Source organism: Salarias fasciatus, chromosome 12, assembly GCF_902148845.1.
Source record: "Salarias fasciatus chromosome 12, fSalaFa1.1, whole genome shotgun sequence".
Classification (NCBI taxonomy): domain Eukaryota; kingdom Metazoa; phylum Chordata; class Actinopteri; order Blenniiformes; family Blenniidae; genus Salarias; species Salarias fasciatus.
In genome coordinates this window covers 12,083,641-12,103,008 of record NC_043756.1, presented here as the reverse complement: position 1 = coordinate 12,103,008, position 19,368 = coordinate 12,083,641, and the positions used below count along the sequence as shown (strand labels likewise).

Genomic DNA, 19,368 nt, shown 5'->3' with positions numbered 1-19,368 from the left:
GGGAGTCAATGGACGGTCCCCACAAGGATAGAAATACAAGACTGAGCGTGTGTGTGTGTGTGTGTGCTTTTGGTTGTTGTTTTGCAGCTGAGAGCTGACCGGAAGGCCGGATGTTGTGCAGCTGCAGCCTCGTGGCTCCTCCTCAGCTGGGCTGGTCCCTGGAGCTTTGTGCGCATGCGCAGCGAGCGCACCTACAGCTTTGTCACTGTAAATAAAGCCAAGTTAGTTGGCCTGGCTTTGTTTTCCTACAGCTGTGGGATTTCAACATATGGACTGTTAAAAAAACAACTTCCTGGACTTCCCGTTTTGAACAGTTTTGACGTGTTGTTTTCTTTTTTTTTTTTCTTTTTTAAACGTACTCCTCTCAGCTCACAGCCATGTTCCAGTCGACTTTTAAGAATTTTAACTTCAACTTCAACTCTTCCAATGAGGGGAACACGGTGTCCAGCGGAGACCTGTTAACGGGACACATCTCCTTCGACCTGACGAAGCCGACGAAGATCCGCTCCATTACCATGTCGCTGACCGGGGGCGTGAGGGTCTACTGGTCCACCGGATCCGGGAAGAACCGGAGAAGCCACAGCGCCAGGCTCACCTTCTTCGACCTGAAGACCGTCCTGCAGCAGGACCAGGACGAAGGTCTGCAGCTCCTCCCCTCAGCCTCGATCTGGTCCCTTATCACAGATCTGACTGGAGCTACTGTTTTGTTTTGTTTTTTCCTTTGCAGCCGTGGAGAGACCCGAACTTTCGCCTGGCACACACATGTACCCCTTCTCCTGTCAGATCCCACAGGGGTGTGTATGAAACCTGCTGCTTTTTTTATATTCTTGTTTTTTTTTTTGCAATAAGTGCAATAAATTCAATAAGTTTAAATGAATGGATTTTTATGTTGTGTATGGAGAGTCACTAATCTAAGCGATTGATATCTGAAAGTAAATAGTATGTAGCCCATCCTTCTTTATACAATTGATGTAGGTAGAGAGCTGGAATCTTTCCACTGGGAAAAGGTAAATCACAGAGTTAAAAGGCTCTTTGGCACATGATCACAGGAAATCCAGCAAGCATGTGCTTAAATTGTGGGATTATATCCACAAAGACATGCTGTGAACTTGCAAACTCCACTGTTTTCTGATTTCTAATGTATTATTGCTCTATTTTTTTTTGACTATTCACACAGTTTTCTTTTATATTTGAGCTTCTTCCTCTGATTTTCTAGGTGTTTATGATTGTTTATTTATTGTTTATGAATCAATGCAGCGACTTCCCGCCAACCTTTAATGGGGCTCATGGACAAGTAATCTACGTCTTGACAGTGGGCATCAACAGACCCTGGCACATGGCCAAAACATTTCAGACCGACCTGAACTTTGTCAGTCGCGTTGATACCAGCCAGCCAGATCTGCCGGTAAGTGACTCTGCAGGAAATCAATTAACTTTCCATTTTGCCTGTGATTCTCAGTGATGAGGAATAAAGTGATCTGAAAAATTTATGGCTTCAGCGGATGGGTTGTGAAGGATGCGGCTGCACTAATTGCTCAGATGTGTTTTCTTTCCTGATTCATCTCTTGTGTTGTCTGCAGCTTCCCCTTTCAGGCTCGAACAGAGCGAAAACGTGCAACCTGTGGTGCACCTCTGGCGAGGTCACGCTTGCAGCAAGGACAGAGAAGAAGGCGTTCATCCCTGGTAGTCTGCAGAAGTTGTCTGTTCATGCTTGGGGAAACTTGCTTAAAGTGAAATGCTTTAATGTTGCATCCTTTTCCTCCACCAGGCGAAACTGCAAAGATTATCTGCGATTTCAGCAATGGCTCCTCTAAAACAGCAACTCTGAAGGTGAAGCTGCAGCAGCAACAGACGTATTATACACACAACAGAGTCTCCAGGAGGACGGTTTTTAAAGAGCTGGCGTCAGAGGTTGGAGACCCGGTCGCACCGTACACCTCTGACCAACACGCCGAGGTCATGATCACGATCCCGTCCCCCTTGACGATGAGCATCACCAACTGCAGCATCCTGGAGCTGGAGTACCTCATCCAGGTCGGCACAGATCCATCCCAGTGTTCAGGGACTCATAACCCCTCTATAGGGAACTTCAAATTTAAACTCAAGTTCTTTATGAAATGATTCTTCGGTACATTTACACTTTCAAGGTAGAAAAAATAAAACACCCCTATTGATGTTTCACTTTATATATATGTAAAATCAGCTGGAATGTGTTGACGTGAAGTAAAATCTCACGTATTATGCAAATTATAGGTTAAAAAATCATCTAATTTACATAAAACAAGTGTTTGCACAATCTCAGTTACTTTTAGCTCTTTAAAGAAAATGCTACCATAAGGTGTTACTCTTGTTTTGTATGTGCAGTGCTTAGAACACAATAAAAAGAGTATTAATAACAGAGAGAATGTTTTTTGTTCTGCATATAACAGAACTAAATAAATAGAAATAGAATAGAAAGTTAAATTGAATAAAACAAAAAAAAAAATAGCAAGTAATATTGAATGATTATATGGACTATTCTACACTGTGACTAATATAAACAGAAAGAATTCAACACATATCTCAGTAATGTGTATTATAGTTGTCTTTAACTCATCATTTATGATTTTTTTTCCCCCAAAAAATGATGATGTTACAGTTTACAATTATTAATAATACTTATACACGGTGAACTTAATTTTTGTGACTCGTGTCTTCTTGTGTTTGCTGTAGGTGAGCCTCTGTGTGAAACCCTGCACTGACGTCATGGTGCTGTTTCCCATCGTCTTGTGTGACACTCCCGTTGAAGCTCGGTTCCCGTTTTAACTGAAGACAACTCTATAAAATTCAGAGGTAGAAACTTGGATGCGCCCCTCAGTGTTTCTTATTTTCGCTCTTAATGTTTACAGCTGAATGCAGGTTTTATATTGAAAGTTTCTTGTATTGTTTTTGACAATCTTGAGTCTGTATTTGTCTCGTTGCGTTTCACTGGAAGTGTTTGCCTGCTCTCAGGTGTTTTAATACCACTGCTATGCTGCAGGCATACCACAGACCTGCCTGTCCTGAATCTGGTGGTTGGGAAAAAAAACAAAACAAACAAACCTGTGACTACTCTTAGGGGTGTGACGAGACGAGATGAGAGTTCCTCTTTACTTTTAAGAAAACTAAAGTGACAGAATGTATGACTGGAAAAACAGACCTTTTTTTTATTTAACGGTCACATAACAATACAGGTGCATTTTGAGCACAGCTCTAATGAAGGGACAAATCCAAGTGGAGGCAGGTGTCTCTCTGGAGGGACATGCTATGAGGGCTGAATCGAGGACATGTTTAAAACAAAAGAGTTGGAACTCGTTGCTGAAAATGAATCCTCAAAAATCCCCGTGGAGACATGGAACAAGCAACTCAGTAATTATAAAAAGAGTCTGATTGCTGCACTAGTTAATGAATCTGTTGATTACTGAGGAGGATGTGAATAATTTTGGACATGCCACTTTTTGTTCAAATGTAAATAAAAGCATAGAATTTTTTTTTTTTTCCCACAATGGTGGAATGTGAGGAATATACCGGTGTCATAGGTGTGTATAGACAAAATGAGCTGTGTTTGACCAGCTGGTTTTTATTCTCATTGTAGAATGTAAGCCAAAGACCGACTGATTGGTTGAAGGTGCCTTAAAAGCAACACACTGCCACTATACAAGCTTTAATTCAGGACAATCATACAATGACCATAGTCAAGTGTAATCACTTATTTGTGCATTTAACACACTGATACAGGACTCCCTGCATCATAATGCTGCCTTCAAGCCATAATATCCTTGTTACGCCATAAAATAGATGTTTTTTATTAACAATATGACTAAAACTGTGGATAGTGAAGTAATATAAAGTACTGGCATTATGCTGCATTCAGGCCTTATTAAAGTTACTATTTCTTGTCGTTACGGTTTGATATTTTCGGTGTGTGTGTGTTGAATCCAAGAGTTAATTCGTGTAAGTAAAGTAAACCATAGAGCTAAATGTTGAGCTGAGCGAGTTCAGTGTGCTACCCAAACTACCCTTTGTTCTCTTCAGCAGGGAAAATACTGCAAACATTAGCCTTAATTGAATCTTCCAGCCTAATTATGTCTCATTGAAAACACCATCAGCCTCATTTCCTGGAGGAAGGTTACCGTTTCTTTGTTCTGCTAGCACTCGTTTAAAGACGGCACTTATGTTAATATTCACTTATCTCCGATGGTGTCTTTGAGTTGAGAACCGCTGAGAGCAGCGATACGCCTTCATTTTTTCTTAAGAGACTTTTTTTTTTAAAGTTTTTTTTATTGTGATGTTACATTATTGGTCTGCGTCTTTTATATTGTACATATATTTATTATATTTAATGTATTGTATCATAATGGAACATATATCCAGAGTGTATGACTTGCACTTTATAGGGTAGATTGAGTGTGTGGACATTATATAAAGTCGCTACTCTGCCTGGAAACCTGAATGTTAGAAGAAAGTCACAAATAAAGTGAATTGTTTCAGCACTCCAGCAAAGACTCTGCGTCTGCATCTTCTTTGGCTCCTTTTCCAACTATTTGCATTTTACCGTGTTCTGCAAAATACTCCGGAGTCACAAAAGGGATGGTGTTTTATAAATGTCAAAGGAACAATAAAGTCAAGTAAAAGTGAAAACAAACTTAATCAAAGCAACTTGTCCTGCCAATAAGACCTTGATGAGTTCCACAGCAGAATCCAGCAATCGAGGGCTTCCCTGTTGCGTCTTTACTCAGATTTTAAAGTTGACCAGTTAGGCTAGTAAGCTTGAAAAATGTCTAAATGTAGTCAAAGTTAAGACAAGGAGAAAATCTACTGTTTATTATTCTGAGATCTTACAGAAGCCGCTTGTCTCTCGTTCACCTGTGACCTGCATCATTGCAGCTTCTGAGGTTAACAATTAGACAAACCCCTGTTATGCAACTTGAGCGTGCTGCACAAAGTCCCCTTGCTAATGGAAGTTTTTATAGTGTAAAGATAAGATTACATAAATGGAGACCTGGAGGAATGGTTATGAATAGGTGGCTTGTGGCCATCAGCTGCTCAATACACATATATATGCTGTATTACCTGTTCATAGCTACATAATATCGAGTTCTCCTCTATGTGTGGAGCTTGTTGGGATGCTGGGTGGTTCTAGATGTTGGCCTCTTAAATTTTACTGTTGACCTCATAAATTCCTCACTGGCTGTGTTGTTCTCAGATTTACCGAGGTGGCCTCCAGCTTTTGTGCTTTGGTATGTTTAAAACTACCAAAAATTTCTGCACAGTGCATGTTTGAATAATAAATGCTAGTAGTTGATATTTTCCACCTTAGAGTGCATTAAATAATACATTATTTGCAGAGGAATTACGATAATATTGGGCAAAATTGTTGTTAAAATGAGTTACCAGGCATAGCATTAACAGTGTTGCAGGTGCTAAATACACTGACTTTGGCAATACAGCAATATTTTTGTATTTGTTGAGCATGTGATTCAACAGGCTGTTCACTCCCACTACGATAAAGGCTTCCTGGTTGAAGTATTGTGCAGCCACACCTTCTTCCAGATAAAACCTCTGTCCTCATCTGTACTGACTCTTTTCGTATTTGCGGCGTCGTTTGGAAAGCTTCACGATGTCAAGTAGTGTTAAGAGCCTCTCAGTGGGATATAATCCCATCAACGAAAGAAATACTTTTTCCAGTGGGGATTATATTCATGGGAAAATTACATTGGAGTTGTCTAAAGAGTGCAGTTTTCAAACCCTCAGCATACAGATGAAGGGAAAAGCAAAGGTCTTGTGGACTGAAAACTACGGGAAAACAGTTGTGACGTACAGCAGCAAAAACAAGTACTTCAGCATCAAACAGATTCTCGTCCAGGAAGGACAAGGTAAGCAATGTGACTGATTCATTTACTGCAATGCAAACATGGTGTTGATTCGCTCTTCCTTGGTAATCATAATTTTGAAAGATATATCCCAGTAAGTGTTCAGCTTCATGCCTGTTTGTAAAGCACACACCTCTCTCTCCTCCTTCTTTCTGTAAAGTCAACTTTGTTATGTCCAATAAAGTTAAGAGCCTTTCGCTGGCCCGTGATCACATAAACAAAATCAATCAATAAAAAATAAACTACAAACGCTGCAATCCAAACAAAAGAATTGTAAACTTTCGAAGTAATATGGTAAAAAAAACTCAGCAAAAATGTATTCAGTGTCAAACATTAACTGAGTAGGTCAAAGTATCTGCTTGTGTTTTTTCCTTTTATTTTAAAGGGGACTTATTATGCTATTTTTAGTCATGTCATATAGGTCTCAGAAGCCCAAAAACATAGTATTTCAGTTTGTTCGCCCCAAATTCATCCTTTATTCGGAGTTTCAGTGGTCTAAAAAGTCGCTCTGAGGAGCCCTCCTCAGAACAGGCTGTTTCTGAGCCTGCTTTCCAGTAGGTACTTGAAGGCGTCTGGCCACGCCCACTCTCACACACGTGGGGGCACAGTCAGGGGGAGGAGTTAAACCGCTTATTTCAGGATAAGCGGACCAAACTCAAACTCGACCGTTTCAGCAGGCATTTTCACAAAATGCGGTGTAGCAAGACAGGGAGGAAACAGACAGTTTTCAATTTTGAACGTCACAATGAGGCTTCGGCAACACATTCATATAAGAAACTCTTCAAAGTGTAAAAAGCATAATATGTCCTCTTTAAAATAGATGCTAATCAAGGATAAAAAAAAAATAACTGGATGTGGGTTTGAACCCATTTCCTCTGTGAAAAAAAACTGTTAATTGTAATTTTAAGTCTTTTGCCAACTGACTGAATCCACCATATTTATTGCTTCACAGGAATTACTACACTGAACCCGGGCAGCCATGTCTTTCCTTTTTCCTTTCAGATCCCAGCACAGTGAGTTGTCTAAAAATATTTTCCTAATCAACGGTTTCTATATTTTTTTCATCATCGCTTTTAAGAATGACTTCTTTTTTTTTTTTTTGGCAGGGAGCTGCCGTCCAGCTTCAGAGGCTCATATGGAAAGATCTTGTACACGCTGAAAGCAAACCTGTCCAGGTCGATGAGGGTCGACAGCAAAGCCAAGGCAGAGTTCAACGTCATCAACAAATTAAACTTGAAGAGTGATCCAGTTCTGACGGTATACGCTCACGATTCACCCGAAAACACAGAAATTCAGGCTTTATGTGACCGAGCTCTTTCTCTCAGACTCCACAGCACAACACCATCGAGAAGAAGATGAAGATCTTGAACTCGGGAGCCGTAGGCATGGATGTAAACATTGAACGAACTGGTTTCCTTCAAGGTAACATTATGTTCACAAGGGTGGATTCACTCACAGTAAATAATGACCTTTGAACCCCTGGTTGAACCCATTTGGTTCTGGGAGTCCATGTGCCAGATTGGTTTTGACCTCCTGACCTCTTCCATCGGTGTGTGATAGTGCAAATGAAACTATGAATGCAGCTGAGACTGTAAAGTGTGCTGCAGTAAAACTCTCCATATAAACAAAGTCCATTTGCCAAATCATAAATGGATTTAATCTCCAAAGCAGTTGTGATCTGCAGACTTTTTTTTTTTTTGTCATGATGAGACCCACATCAGAAATACGGTGTTCTGTTTTCCAGGGGAGGGAATAAACGTTGTAGCTTCCATTCAGAACAAATCGACTCGGGACGTCAAGCTCAAGTACAGTTTCTACTCCAAGCACAGCTACTTTGCAAATGGCAAGAGAAAAGTTTCCACCAAAGAAATCCTGAAGGAGGTGAGCGAGCCGGTCCCACCCTCTGCAGGTCAGACCATCACCAAGATCATCACCGTCCCTCCGGACACGGGGGTGTCGGTCCTGAACTGCAACATCCTGAAAGTAGAGTATAGACTCAAGGTGGGTATTGATCTCTCTGCAGACAGGACTGCATGTCAGATACAATAATCCCCCCCCCCCGTGTCTGTCTCAGGTCTCCCTGGATGTCAAATATGCTGCGGACCCAGAGATAAAGTTCCCCATAATCGTCCTGCCTGCATTCGTAGAGAGCTATGGAGAGCCATCCCTGCCTCCTGCTTATGGGTTCGACCCAACACCAAACTTTTCCCAGTACGGAGGGGCCAGCTTCTTTGACCCCCCCGCCTACACCCCTTCTGCCCCGCCTTCTGCACCCCCGCTGCACCCTCCACCGCTCACCTTCGATTCCTCAGGGATCTACCCCCCTCTGACCGGCTGGGACAAAAAGTAGAAGATCAAACGTAGATCTGGAAGGCGTGGGCCTCTCGTCTCCAAATGATTTCTCTCCATTTATGTTCTCCAAGTTTTTAATGAGGCTTTTTCTTTATGACAAGAAACACAAGTTTATGAATGTCGAGAAAGAAAAAAATACCTTAAAAAAAACCTAAATAAAAGTTATATAAAAAAAATACCGGTTGCATTTAAAAACTGTAACAATTCTGTGTTCTTATTCTAAACACCACATGGTACTCGTGTCTTCAGAAAATCTGATTTGCATCAGGAGATTGTCATCTTCTCACATTATTTTGACATTTAGTTTTAAAGAAATGGGGAAACAGCTGAAAGTGCACACATATGGTCAGCTGTGTCATAAAGCAACACTGTTTTTAGGTTTTTCTGTTGCAAAATGTGTTTTTGAGTGGTGCAGCTTAACTCTGTTTGCCCAGCCATCTAACTTCACTGGAGCGTTGCATGAATCTGCTCCTGGTATGAGTGAGGTCCCCCACAAGGGGGCAGCAAATGCTTTAGAGAGTAATTGGAGTCAGTAGCACCGTGACAGACATGATGGAGTCATGTCGAAACCACATTGAACTCAATCATTAACTCAGTCAGTAATATTGACAGGAATCACAATAGAACTTGTAATTTTGAGTCAGAAACTAAATCACTTAACCTAAAGGAGGAAAGAAAAAAAAAGAAACAAAGAAAATATTTCTTACTTCAATTGAAAGTGAGATATTTGGTTTATTTCACTTAAACTATGTTACTCTAAGTGTTGTGTTTTTTAACTTTTAGTTTAATCATCACCTCTAAAATAACATTGCTTTGTTTCTTTCTTCCTCTTTTTTATGTGCGTTTGCCTAGAAATGTATTCTTGTTGTCATTCAATAAGAGGCTTTTAAGCTGTAATTGAGTTTTTTTAATTCAATTTTATTGCTTTGAGTTAGTTTTTTTCGGGTGGTTTGGCTCATTTCTCGAAAACAGAAATTGCATTCTCTAAACAACATGGTCAAAACTCCAAACTACTGCAACTGCTCACAACACAATGGTATTTCTCATTCATTTCAACACATTGGTAACGTCTTAGTACATGTCTCAATGTTTCACAATTGATTTAGAACGGTAAGGCCAGATTTAGTACAATTTCCAAGTGAATTGATTATTTCATTGTATCAGTCACCACCTGCAAAAAACACCTGTTCAACTGTCAGAATTTTCAAGAATACACTTCAATACCATGAATACCAGACATGAATGTGTTTGCATGAGAGTGAAGAGGACAGTGAGGGGGTGACCAGGAGAGAAGTGAACTTTATTTACAGCAGGCTACATACAGTTTCTTTCTTTTTTTTGTTTTAATTTGTTTGTGTTTATATCACACGTTGAACTGGGATGCATGGAAGTCACTTTGTGAATAAAAATAATTACAGTTTCCTTGGCAGTATGAGTGCAATATGTGAGGCCAAAACTGTGAGGTTTGTCTTTCTGTAGAATGTTTTTTTTCTTCTTCTTCAGTTTCATATACAGTGTGTATTCTCTTAGCCTAAAACAGCATTCAAATAAACTCCTTGTTATAAACGCCTTTATAACAATTTTAATCTACATTTCATGTGGATTTTAAAATGAGAACAAAAACTAGATGCTCATAAAATAAATAATATTTGGGTGTTTCTGTGGTCTTGAAACATTTCCACTGTGAAAAAAGGTTAATTACAGTTTTTAAACCTCAAACCCATTGAAGTTACCGTTTTTTTATTGTTATTATTTATTTATTTATTTTTTTACAAACCTGCCGTTTTGAGTCAGAAACTAAACCACTTAACTTAAAAAAGAAGAAAAAAAAAACTTTTCCTGACAGTGTGTTCTGCTTGAATCACTGCAGATCATTTTGCTGTAATGCTTAAAACTCAAGTGAAGGCTGGGAAAAAAACAAAGTTCCGATGATTGAATTCAAATGGAATCAGTGGAAATGGAACATACAAGAAAAAAAATAAACACTCAACCAAACAGTGAAGTGAAGTATCTAAAGTGATGAAGTTTAAAAACTTATAAGGCATTCATTTTTAATACAAATGTAGCTCATGCTTTTGCCAGATTTTATACGTGCTCACACAAATAGAATTAGGACAGGATGTTGTTTTCACCGCTTCGGACTCTTCGCAATACAAGTGACCTTTATTACTTCCCTGGTTCATGCAATAAAGTAATGTTTGGAGGTGGAAGCTCTTTGTGTAATGTTCATCACACTGTTTACTGTAGTTGACACAATAAAATAATATAAAGAAACATGTTTCTCTCTTCATGTAGGAACTCAACTCATCATATATAAATCCTACATGGTTCTTATCTCACATGATTCTTGACGGAGGCAACATGCAGTTTGACACAGTTGGAAGCTTGATTTCAAACACTATTAAGACCTTTTCTGTGGGATATGATCGCATAAACAAAACCAATGTTTTCACCAGCGGTGACCCGATTAGTGGGACGATTACACTGGAGGTAACAAAAGACTGTAAAGTACAGTCACTCTGCATAAAACTGAGAGGAAATGCCAAGGTACGCTGGAATGAAGGATCTGGAAAAAACATAGAAATATTACAGAGCAGAGAAAAGTATTTCAGCATCTTGCAGTTCATCATTCAGGATCATCAAGGTAAGTTACTTGATGTGTTTTACTTGTAGTTTATTAAATGCTGAGAAAATTTTTTTCTTCTTTTCTTCAACTCTATCTTCTGCTTTGTTTTTAATAACAATTTGTATTTCTTAATGAGCCCCCTTTTTCAGAAAAAAAATGTGTGGGTATTGAAAAGTTTGATTTGAATGATTAAAACCTAATTCAAAATGTTTCATTTCAAATTTTATATCATAAAAGAAGAGTCAGATTGAGCTGAAACAACAGCTTGATGGGATTTGCATGCCATCTTTTAAACCGCTAAACTATTTTTCTTTAACTATGTCAAACAGGTAATGATAACTTTTTATGATTATCAGAGTGCCAGTACAGAAAAGAGTAGTTAAAGAGTTTTTCAGAATTTAATTTATATTCTGACTGACTGTGTTTACCAATTTTTAACTGACACTGACAAGTGGTTTTACTGGTTTTCAGACAATAATGTTGTTACCAAGGGCGTCCATGTTTATCCGTTCACCTTTCAAATCCCAACGCAGTGAGTTGTCTTTAAAACACAACGAAGAATCATGATGCTGTCTGTAAAAGGATCTTAACCCTGAATGATGAACTGAATTGTTGTTACATTCATCCAGACAGCTGCCGTCCTCCTTCTTCAGCAAATGTGGACGTGTTCAGTATACACTGGAAGCCAACCTGAGCCGGCCAAAGAAACTGGACAGCAAAGCCAAGACTGTTGTCACCTTTATCCAAAAGACAGACTTGAACGGTGATCCAGCCTTGATGGTACGTCTGCAACACACACTTGAGGCACCCTCTCACGCTCATACACAGTGTTTGCCATTGCTGTGGCGTTAACTGACTCTTCCCTGCCAGGCTCCACAGCACAGCATCATTGACAGGAGGATGAAGTTCTTAAATTCAGGAACAGTCGGCATGGATGTGAAAGTCGGACGAACAGGCTTCCACCAAGGTAACCCTGCATCCCGTGTGTTGTGATTTAGTCAAGTCATTAGGGTGAAGAAATGTTTTGATTTTTTCACAAAATGCATAATTTCAGGCTTTCAGTTTACTGCAAACTTAAGAGCATCTTAAAATTTTGTTTGCTGCATGAGATTATTGCTACCACTGTTTAATGGTGACAGATTTTTTGATCTGTTTTTTTTCAGGGGAAGGCATACAGGTGCTGGCCTCCATTCAGAGTTCAAGTTCTGTCTACAGCAAACACAGCTTCTTTGCAGCGGGCAAGAGAAAAGTGGATACAGATGAAATCCTGAAGGAGGTGGGAGAAGCCATCCCTCCTTCGGCATTCGGGACCGTCACCAGGACCTTCACCATCCCCCCTGACACCAGTGTCTCCATCTTGAACTGTGACATCCTCAGAGTGGAGTACAGACTCAAGGTGTGTATCGAGCTTCCCACACTCTGCCTCTTTAAGACTACATGTTCATCATGAGGATTGGTGTTTCTCCATCACAGGTGTATCTGGATGTCAAATACGCTTTGGACCCAGAGGTGACCTTTCCCATCGTCATCCTGCCTGCATTAGAAGTAAAGGCTGTGAATCCTACCGGCGAATCTGAAGACGGGTCGAACTGTGACACACAGTCTCCACCAGCTGCCTCTGAGACATGAGAGAAAATATCTGGACACTCAAATATATATTGAAAAAAATTATGTTTATAAATTATCCAGTTTAACCTTCTGTCAGGAGCTTGAAAGTTGCTGTCTGTTGTGAATGCCAAAAAAAAGGGGAAACAGTGATCTGTATTGTCTGCACTAATTCATAAAATGAAGAACAATTAGTGGTTTTATTTTTCTTGCTGTCTGTATTTTATTTAAATGGTGAACTGTTTGTGATTAGCTTACAACATGTGTGTTGAAATTCAGTAATGCTATTAAAAGTCTTTTTGTTTAAAAAAAATGCAAATAAACTCTTACAAAATTAAAGAAATCATAGTTTTGCAATACTTTTCTCCACAATTACTCAACCTATTTTTAGGATGTGGCGGGTCCATCTGAATCTAATCAGTCGTCCCCTCCCTCTCCCCTCCCTCCCTCCCAGGCTGGGTCACACCCCTGGCGCATGCGCAGTGTAGACCTGCGCTCTCCTGTTGTGTGTATATACAGTTCGTCTCTGCTCCGTTGCCTCCGTGTGTCTCTGTCTGTGACTTATGTCATGTCGACCACCGTGAAAAGGCTCGAAGTTTCCTACAACCCCATCAACCAGAACGACACTTTCACCAGCGGCGACGTGGTCTCCGGCCATGTCACGCTGGAAGTGGTGAAGGAATGTGAAATTGAGTCGCTCTCAGTAAAGTTCAAGGGGAAATCAGAAGTGTTGTGGTCGGAGAGGCACGGCCAGACCACCGTGGTGTACCACTCCAAAGACAAATACTTCAGCATCAAGCATTACTTCATCCAGGACAAGCAACAAAAAGGTAAATATGGTTTTCTGTCTTTTGCAAAAAAACCAAAACAAAACAAAAAAAACCTTTTTTTTAAATTAATTTATGTATTTATTATCCTCCAGTGAACAATGAAGAAACCCTCCTTTTGAGCCAGAATTCACAAACTTGTGAGTATTTATGTTAAATTTTAAAACAATGTCTTAAAGCAGGGGTGTGAAATCCAGTTTAGTTCAAGGGCTTTTGGTCTTATCTGGGTTGTAACAATTATCATTTTCCATAATTGATTATATGTAATGACAACTCCACTTCTCTCTTAATTTCTGCGATTTTTTTTTATTGTTTAACTTTATCTGAATCCTCATTGCCTCAGTATTCTGTCAGGCTGTATGATTTCTGCATCCTTCACATAACATACATGTTGACACACCAAATTTGATGGTGGTTTAAGTCTAACAACAAAACAATTGTGAATTTTCACTGACATCTCTTTTATTCAATCTGCAACATGGCCTTAATTGAAACATTTCAGGCATGTTTTTCTTTGTTATTTATACTCTTTGGAATGTGTTTTGGTCTGTTTTGGCTTGTAGATCATATGTTTGACACTCCTGTCTTAAGAATTCTGCTTTGTGATTATGTTTTAGTCAATTATGTCTTTCAAGAGTTGTGTATTTCTCAGTTTACAACTGCATGATGCTTGATTAGATTATCACATTTTGCTATATGAAGCTCTAGTGATCTCAGTGCTCAAGCACTTGTGAAACAAGCAACTGTTAAACCACATGTGGACTTGTCAATCAGTGTTTGAAGAAGAGTTTTGCTTGCTCCAAATCTTATATTTTTATTATTTTGTAGCACAAAATTTAAGGACAGTCAGCATCTGTCTGTTATTTTCTTATAGTGAGTCATTTCTTTTTTAATCTGTATTATTTAATCGTGTGTCTCTTTCAGACAGCAATGTTGTTCCCCCAGGATGCCACGTCTATCCATTCACCTTTCAAGTGCCTCTCAAGTAAGAAACACCTTTTCTTATTATTTTAGAAAGAATAAACTCAGAACGTTTGCTCATACGCCTCCTGTTTCAAAGGTGCAACATACAGTTTACTTGGAGGCACATTGCAAAATGTGAAGGAACAACAGTAACAGTGCCTTACAAAATAAACTGAAGTTTACTAACTGTCCCTGGGTTGTGTCTCCTTCAAATACTGGTTTGCACAACAGGACGGAGCAGTGGCAAGACTTAAGTAAAAAATATGGCCAAGTAAATGTTCCTCCTTTATATTTCACCTTACACCTAACAACAATGTCAAATAAAATGGAAAAAATAGATTGAATGTAACAATTTCATCACATGAAATGGAATAAATTTACTGTAAGATTAGGTGTTTTTGCAAAGGCTGGATGTGTGCAGAGGTCAACAGAACGAAGATATTCAGAGCTTTTCTTAGATGATATCATTTGAAAGGATGGAATTCACCAGGAATCTAAATGTATACAGATATCTTGCAGGACAATATCCGAGTTGCAGGCAGATGTTGCACAGAGATCCTTAATGCTGAAGTTCCTTTGCAATAGAAATTTGTTGCAGCAAGTAGGACTGTCAGGCCTGAAACCATTCTACTATGTTGTTCAAAGAGACCTGAAAGTGAAGATGTGACAGCTGAGTGAATTCTGTGAGGAAGACTGTTGAAGTAGTAAGTGAGTTGTAAATGAAGGAACAAAAAAAAAAAAAGGTTGACGCGTTTTTTTCCTTCATTATTTCTCTAAGAACACATTGTGTAGTTCTGCCTTGAGCCCACTGGACTTGACTGAAAATATGGATAAAATGAAACGAAAATGGGAAAAAAAGTTTTTTTTTTTCAAATATTAGTGGATTCCTAATGAATTTGTTCTGTTTCCTGACATTCTGCTTTCACTTCAGGGAGATGCCGTCCTCCTTCAAAGGCTTTGCTGGTAAAATCGTGTACTTGCTGGAAGCTAAGCTGAGCAGATCAATGAGGTTGAACAAGAAAAGTTCAACCAAGCTCAACTTTGTGTGTAAAACCAACCCGACCAGCGTTCCAGAGTTAATGGTACCCTCATTTTTTCATTCCGGTAATTCCTGAAGGGGGGATGGGGTGGTGGGCAGGGGTTGGTGGTGTTTTGCATGCCTGTACTTGTGCTGTATCAACATTGTACAAGTCTCTTCTGCAGAAATATTTGTTTGAAAATACTAACACATGCTTTTAATGGTAAAACTTATTGCCTATCTGTTGAAATTTGTGACAGATCATGTTTTGTGTCTCTGCTGAAGGTAAAATCTATGTTCACTTGCACCTGTTGAAATACTTCAAGTAAAACAGTGTGCAAATGATCAAGCTTTTAAGCTTTTATTTGAATGGCAATGTTTTTTTGTTGTTGTTTTGTTTTGTTTTTTCTTTTTCAGGCACCACAACATGAGTCCAAGGATAAGAAAATGAAGTTTTTCAACTCAGGAACTGTGGCCATGGACGTGAACCTAGAAAAAACAGGTTTTTGCCAAGGTGAGTGCGCTCAACAAGTTATCGGCAGTGACCCCTCAGAGGTGTATTTGTGACATTTCTGCTGTGTGTTTCAGGTGAAGGATTAAGAGTCACGGCCCACATTAACAACAGTTCAACCCGGGATATCAAGCCAAAGTACTGCATTTACAGAAAGCACAGCTTCTTTGCATGCGAGAAGAGAAAAGTCGACACCAGAGACCTCCTGAAGGAGGTGGGAGACCCCATCCCTCCCTCTACGTCAACCAACGTGACCAGGGTGATCACCATCCCCCCCGACATGGAGCCGTCCATCCGCAACTGCAGCAACATCATGGTGGAGCACCGACTCAGGGTAAGCGGCTCAAGAAAAGTTGTGGTATGTGGTAAAGTTTTTGGAATATGTTCTCAATTCTTAATTTCTTTAAACTTAATTGGATCAAATTGTTTATAAAAACCTTAACACCAGGAATTCCTTTGAACATCATTCAGCACTTCATGTTACAAAAACAGAACCTCTGAGATTAAACCAAGACAATAAGTTGAGATGAATAAAAATTTGGAGAATTTCAGGTTAAGTTGAGACTGATAAGACGAGTCGTCGATGGATGCTACTCCTCCTCCTCCTCGACCAGTTTCTTGAGACATGTGATGATTAATGAGAAGTGACTGTTGCTTCAGTTAAGCAGTAACCAGGCTTCAGTGAGGATCAATAACTCAACGTTCTGATCAGTTTTCAAATCACTTACTGATTACACAAGCTCGATGAAAGATATTGGATATTTAAGGATCCACATTTGGTGATGTTTGGTGATGTTTCCTTTCTCAGAGGCAGTTATGCAGATCATATTTAGTTAAACCTTGCAGCTGAGATTCCCCTTTTAGTTTTGAAATGTGCCAGAGTTTTAGATCGTTTTATAGTTTTAGAATGTTCCATATAGAGCTACAGAATAGAATATATCGAAATGTACATATGTGATTATATTTTCCTGGAATGTAATATTAAAAAATAATTGTTTACATCAGTATAATATTAGACCTGCAGCCTCTCTGCTTCACGGCCCCGCCCCTCCCTGCACGCTCGCCCCGCTCGCTTCTCAGGTTTGCAGACACCCACAACACAGAGACAGCAACGGACAAAAAGAGTTGAAGAGGAGGTGTCTGGCGCTTTTGGGCGATGGGTGCAAGTTACTGATTGCGCCGTGTCGATAATGGATCATAAATTAGAGCACATATTGGCCGATCATACAAATAACACATAAGCCCTTTACAGAGGAACTGGTGAATTTCAACCGTCTGTTGTTGAGCAGTGCAATGCAGTCTGCAGAAAATGCAAACAAAACATTTAGTCCAGAGGTTCGACTCTCTTGGTTTCTGTGTGCCTCTGACTGGAAGGAGCATTTCCTTTATGTTTCCTGTCATTGTGGTCAGCTCTGTCAAACGTGGTTCGAAGGCCAAACCCTGGACGCCAGAGGGTCCAGTGAGATGACTGTGCCAGTTGGCTGTTTCTGTTGAATCATGTGCGGACTCTTAATGCTGTTATCAGATTATTGTCACATTTTGTGTATAAATTTGTGAACAGACTGGAGCTGTCCAAAACTGAAGTTATAAGGGCTTCAATCAGACCTCAGGAAAGCCGTGTCAGGTTCTCACTTGAGGCAGTGCCAATGTGTTTGTTTATAGTGTTTGTTGCTCTTTCTATTCTCTTCTTTTCTGTTTGTTGACTTAAATACCTGATATACCCAGCTTCCAACCTCGCTGGCGAAATTTGTTTAAGGGATCATTTTCTCATCACACAATGCGCCATCTGTTGTCCACAGGTCTACCTTGATGTCAAATATGCTTCAGACCCAGAGATCAAATTTCCCATAGTCATCCTGCAAGCCTCTGAGGCTTCTGCAGTGGCACTGCCTTCTGCTGCTGCTGGCCTTGGATTTGAACCCTTTGGGACCCCGCATCCTCAGCCGTTTGGTCTGGAGCCGCAACAGCCACCGGCAGCAAGCCAGTTCTCAGACGCTCCTCCTCCCTACGCGTCGTACGGAATGTACCCTTCTGTGAATGACTTGGGTAGTAAGTCCTAGTGACCGTACCAAGAAGACCCTTCTGCATTTCAAACAGAATCAGGAAAGAGTTACAAACAATTCATATATCATTACAAATGTTATCATTTTTAAAATATAGAAGTGAAAAAAGGTTACTGTTTAAACCGTATCCAAATTCCTGTTTTCTGAGTCCTGGATGTTTGAGTAACTATTTCTATGTCCTTTTTATTTCATACCTTGAGAGATTTAGTTTTTAAATACCTATTTTCATATTTTAAAAAGATGCTAAATAAACTATGAAACACAAGTGCCTCAACTGATAAATGCATATGAAGTTTTTTGTTGTTTGATGAAACTTGGTATTTGTGTGACTTTCAAATAAATATAAATAAAAAAAAGTCTCTCTTTCTCTGTTTGTTTGCAATGACTTACATATTACATTAGATTCTTTAGACTGGTGTCAAGAAAGTATGTGAGTCTTTAAGCAGCAATACCATGAATTCAAAGGAAAATTGGATTTTCTCAACTCCATATAAAACAGTCACTATTTTTTTTTTTTAATATTTTAAGTGTTTTCTATTTTAAATGGCTTTAAAATAAGAATAAAAATGTAAATACAGTCCTTTCAAATATAAAATACTGAAAATCTGATGGTTTTTGTAAATATTTTCTTATTTTATTGAGCTTTTTTTGTCTTAAAGGTGCTGTAGGCAGGATTCCGCATCTCCGCCATCTTGCTTTAGGGTTACCTAAGCAAGATGGCGATTTGACCCATCTAAGATGGCGATTTGAAACCCAGCACAGCCAATCCTGTCCTGTTTCCTCTGACATCACGCTCTTATGCAAGTTAAGCCCCTCCCACAAGAACGTGAGACGAACGCCCCTCGACCAATCACGGTTAGAGCCTCATGGGCTCTTCTGATTGGTCAAAGATACCTGGAGCTGTTGAGATTCCTTTTCAGCTCAGAACAGAGACAGATGGAAACGCTGCGCCCTCGCGGTAGTGCAATTATACTACACTCCTAAAGGATTATCAATGGATACGCTAACATTTAATCCAAAGAAAACACAGAAAAATTAGCATTGACTAGCAAAATCCTGCCTACAGCACCTTTAATAAAGCACAGTCAATAAACCATCCAAGGAATGAATTTAACAGCACTGCAGAAAAGATATTTAAAGGTTACAACATAATTACAAGCAAATAAATATTACAAAGGCAACAAATTACACTACATATATTCATAATCAAACGTAATATGAGGTTTCGGACAAGAGGTTTCTTGGTTGTTTATCCAATTAAAACTGCTTCTTAAATTCCATTGATCATGAAAGCTTTTGTTTCCCTACTTTGTATAATTATGTTGCATTACGTAGAATTCTTCATACTCTATTAGGAAGTCAATTTCTGGTACAGTCAATTTTCTTGCTAAAGAAAAGACAGAAAAGTCCCCGTGTGCATGTTGAAATGGTGGTTTGGTGGTTTCAGATGTTCGTTTGCTCTCCTTCCTCTTGAGCGTGTTGCCTAATGTTACGCTATTCCTGTTTCAGAGC

General features: G+C 39.4%; 4 protein-coding genes across 5 annotated transcripts; all 4 read left to right on the top strand.

The window, feature by feature from the left end:
• Window positions 1-189: 189 nt before the first annotated feature.
• Window positions 190-4,500, top strand: LOC115398218 (arrestin domain-containing protein 3-like). Its single transcript, XM_030104893.1, has 6 exons — window positions 190-639; window positions 728-794; window positions 1,258-1,405; window positions 1,581-1,683; window positions 1,769-2,034; window positions 2,713-4,500. Exons 1-6 carry the CDS (start codon window positions 378-380, stop codon window positions 2,803-2,805), a joined length of 939 nt encoding a protein of 312 aa, XP_029960753.1. The 5' UTR covers window positions 190-377; the 3' UTR covers window positions 2,806-4,500.
• A 1,131-nt stretch (window positions 4,501-5,631) lies between these two features.
• LOC115398423 (arrestin domain-containing protein 3-like) lies at window positions 5,632-8,462 on the top strand. 2 transcript variants are annotated; one of them, XM_030105167.1, is made up of 6 exons: window positions 5,632-5,894; window positions 6,844-6,904; window positions 6,998-7,148; window positions 7,217-7,313; window positions 7,636-7,772; window positions 7,966-8,462. In XM_030105167.1, the coding sequence occupies exons 1-6, from the start codon at window positions 5,639-5,641 to the stop codon at window positions 8,239-8,241; spliced, it is 978 nt and encodes a 325-aa protein (XP_029961027.1). In that variant the 5' UTR covers window positions 5,632-5,638; the 3' UTR covers window positions 8,242-8,462. The 2 variants fall into 2 exon arrangements, with proteins under 2 accessions (XP_029961027.1, XP_029961026.1); XM_030105166.1 differs by having other exon boundaries at window positions 7,636-7,892.
• A 2,142-nt stretch (window positions 8,463-10,604) lies between these two features.
• On the top strand, window positions 10,605-12,498 carry LOC115397730 (arrestin domain-containing protein 3-like). The gene is made up of 6 exons (XM_030104175.1): window positions 10,605-10,887; window positions 11,341-11,401; window positions 11,499-11,649; window positions 11,740-11,836; window positions 12,033-12,265; window positions 12,343-12,498. Exons 1-6 carry the CDS (start codon window positions 10,605-10,607, stop codon window positions 12,496-12,498), a joined length of 981 nt encoding a protein of 326 aa, XP_029960035.1.
• A 496-nt stretch (window positions 12,499-12,994) lies between these two features.
• LOC115398222 (arrestin domain-containing protein 2-like) lies at window positions 12,995-18,212 on the top strand. The gene is made up of 7 exons (XM_030104900.1): window positions 12,995-13,304; window positions 13,397-13,441; window positions 14,226-14,286; window positions 15,196-15,346; window positions 15,700-15,796; window positions 15,871-16,127; window positions 17,593-18,212. Exons 1-7 carry the CDS (start codon window positions 13,043-13,045, stop codon window positions 17,851-17,853), a joined length of 1,134 nt encoding a protein of 377 aa, XP_029960760.1. The 5' UTR covers window positions 12,995-13,042; the 3' UTR covers window positions 17,854-18,212.
• The last annotated feature ends 1,156 nt before the right edge of the window (window positions 18,213-19,368 follow it).

Excerpts from the sequence above, each read along its gene's own strand:
- LOC115397730 (XM_030104175.1), top strand. The coding sequence starts at position 10,605 with ATGCAGTTTGACACAGTTGGAAGCTTGATTTCAAACACTATTAAGACC. Across the intron at positions 11,650-11,739 it reads ACGGTGATCCAGCCTTGATG|GCTCCACAGCACAGCATCAT; the intron begins GTACGTCTGCAA and ends CTTCCCTGCCAG. Across the intron at positions 11,837-12,032 it reads ACGAACAGGCTTCCACCAAG|GGGAAGGCATACAGGTGCTG; the intron begins GTAACCCTGCAT and ends GTTTTTTTTCAG.
- LOC115398222 (XM_030104900.1), top strand. The coding sequence starts at position 13,043 with ATGTCGACCACCGTGAAAAGGCTCGAAGTTTCCTACAACCCCATCAAC. Across the intron at positions 13,442-14,225 it reads GAGCCAGAATTCACAAACTT|ACAGCAATGTTGTTCCCCCA; the intron begins GTGAGTATTTAT and ends TGTCTCTTTCAG. Across the intron at positions 15,347-15,699 it reads CCAGCGTTCCAGAGTTAATG|GCACCACAACATGAGTCCAA; the intron begins GTACCCTCATTT and ends TTTCTTTTTCAG.
- LOC115398423 (XM_030105166.1), top strand. The coding sequence starts at position 5,639 with ATGTCAAGTAGTGTTAAGAGCCTCTCAGTGGGATATAATCCCATCAAC. Across the intron at positions 5,895-6,843 it reads TCTCGTCCAGGAAGGACAAG|GAATTACTACACTGAACCCG; the intron begins GTAAGCAATGTG and ends ATTGCTTCACAG. Across the intron at positions 6,905-6,997 it reads TCCTTTCAGATCCCAGCACA|GGAGCTGCCGTCCAGCTTCA; the intron begins GTGAGTTGTCTA and ends TTTTTTTGGCAG.
- LOC115398218 (XM_030104893.1), top strand. The coding sequence starts at position 378 with ATGTTCCAGTCGACTTTTAAGAATTTTAACTTCAACTTCAACTCTTCC. Across the intron at positions 1,684-1,768 it reads GAAGAAGGCGTTCATCCCTG|GCGAAACTGCAAAGATTATC; the intron begins GTAGTCTGCAGA and ends TTCCTCCACCAG. Across the intron at positions 2,035-2,712 it reads AGCTGGAGTACCTCATCCAG|GTGAGCCTCTGTGTGAAACC; the intron begins GTCGGCACAGAT and ends TGTTTGCTGTAG.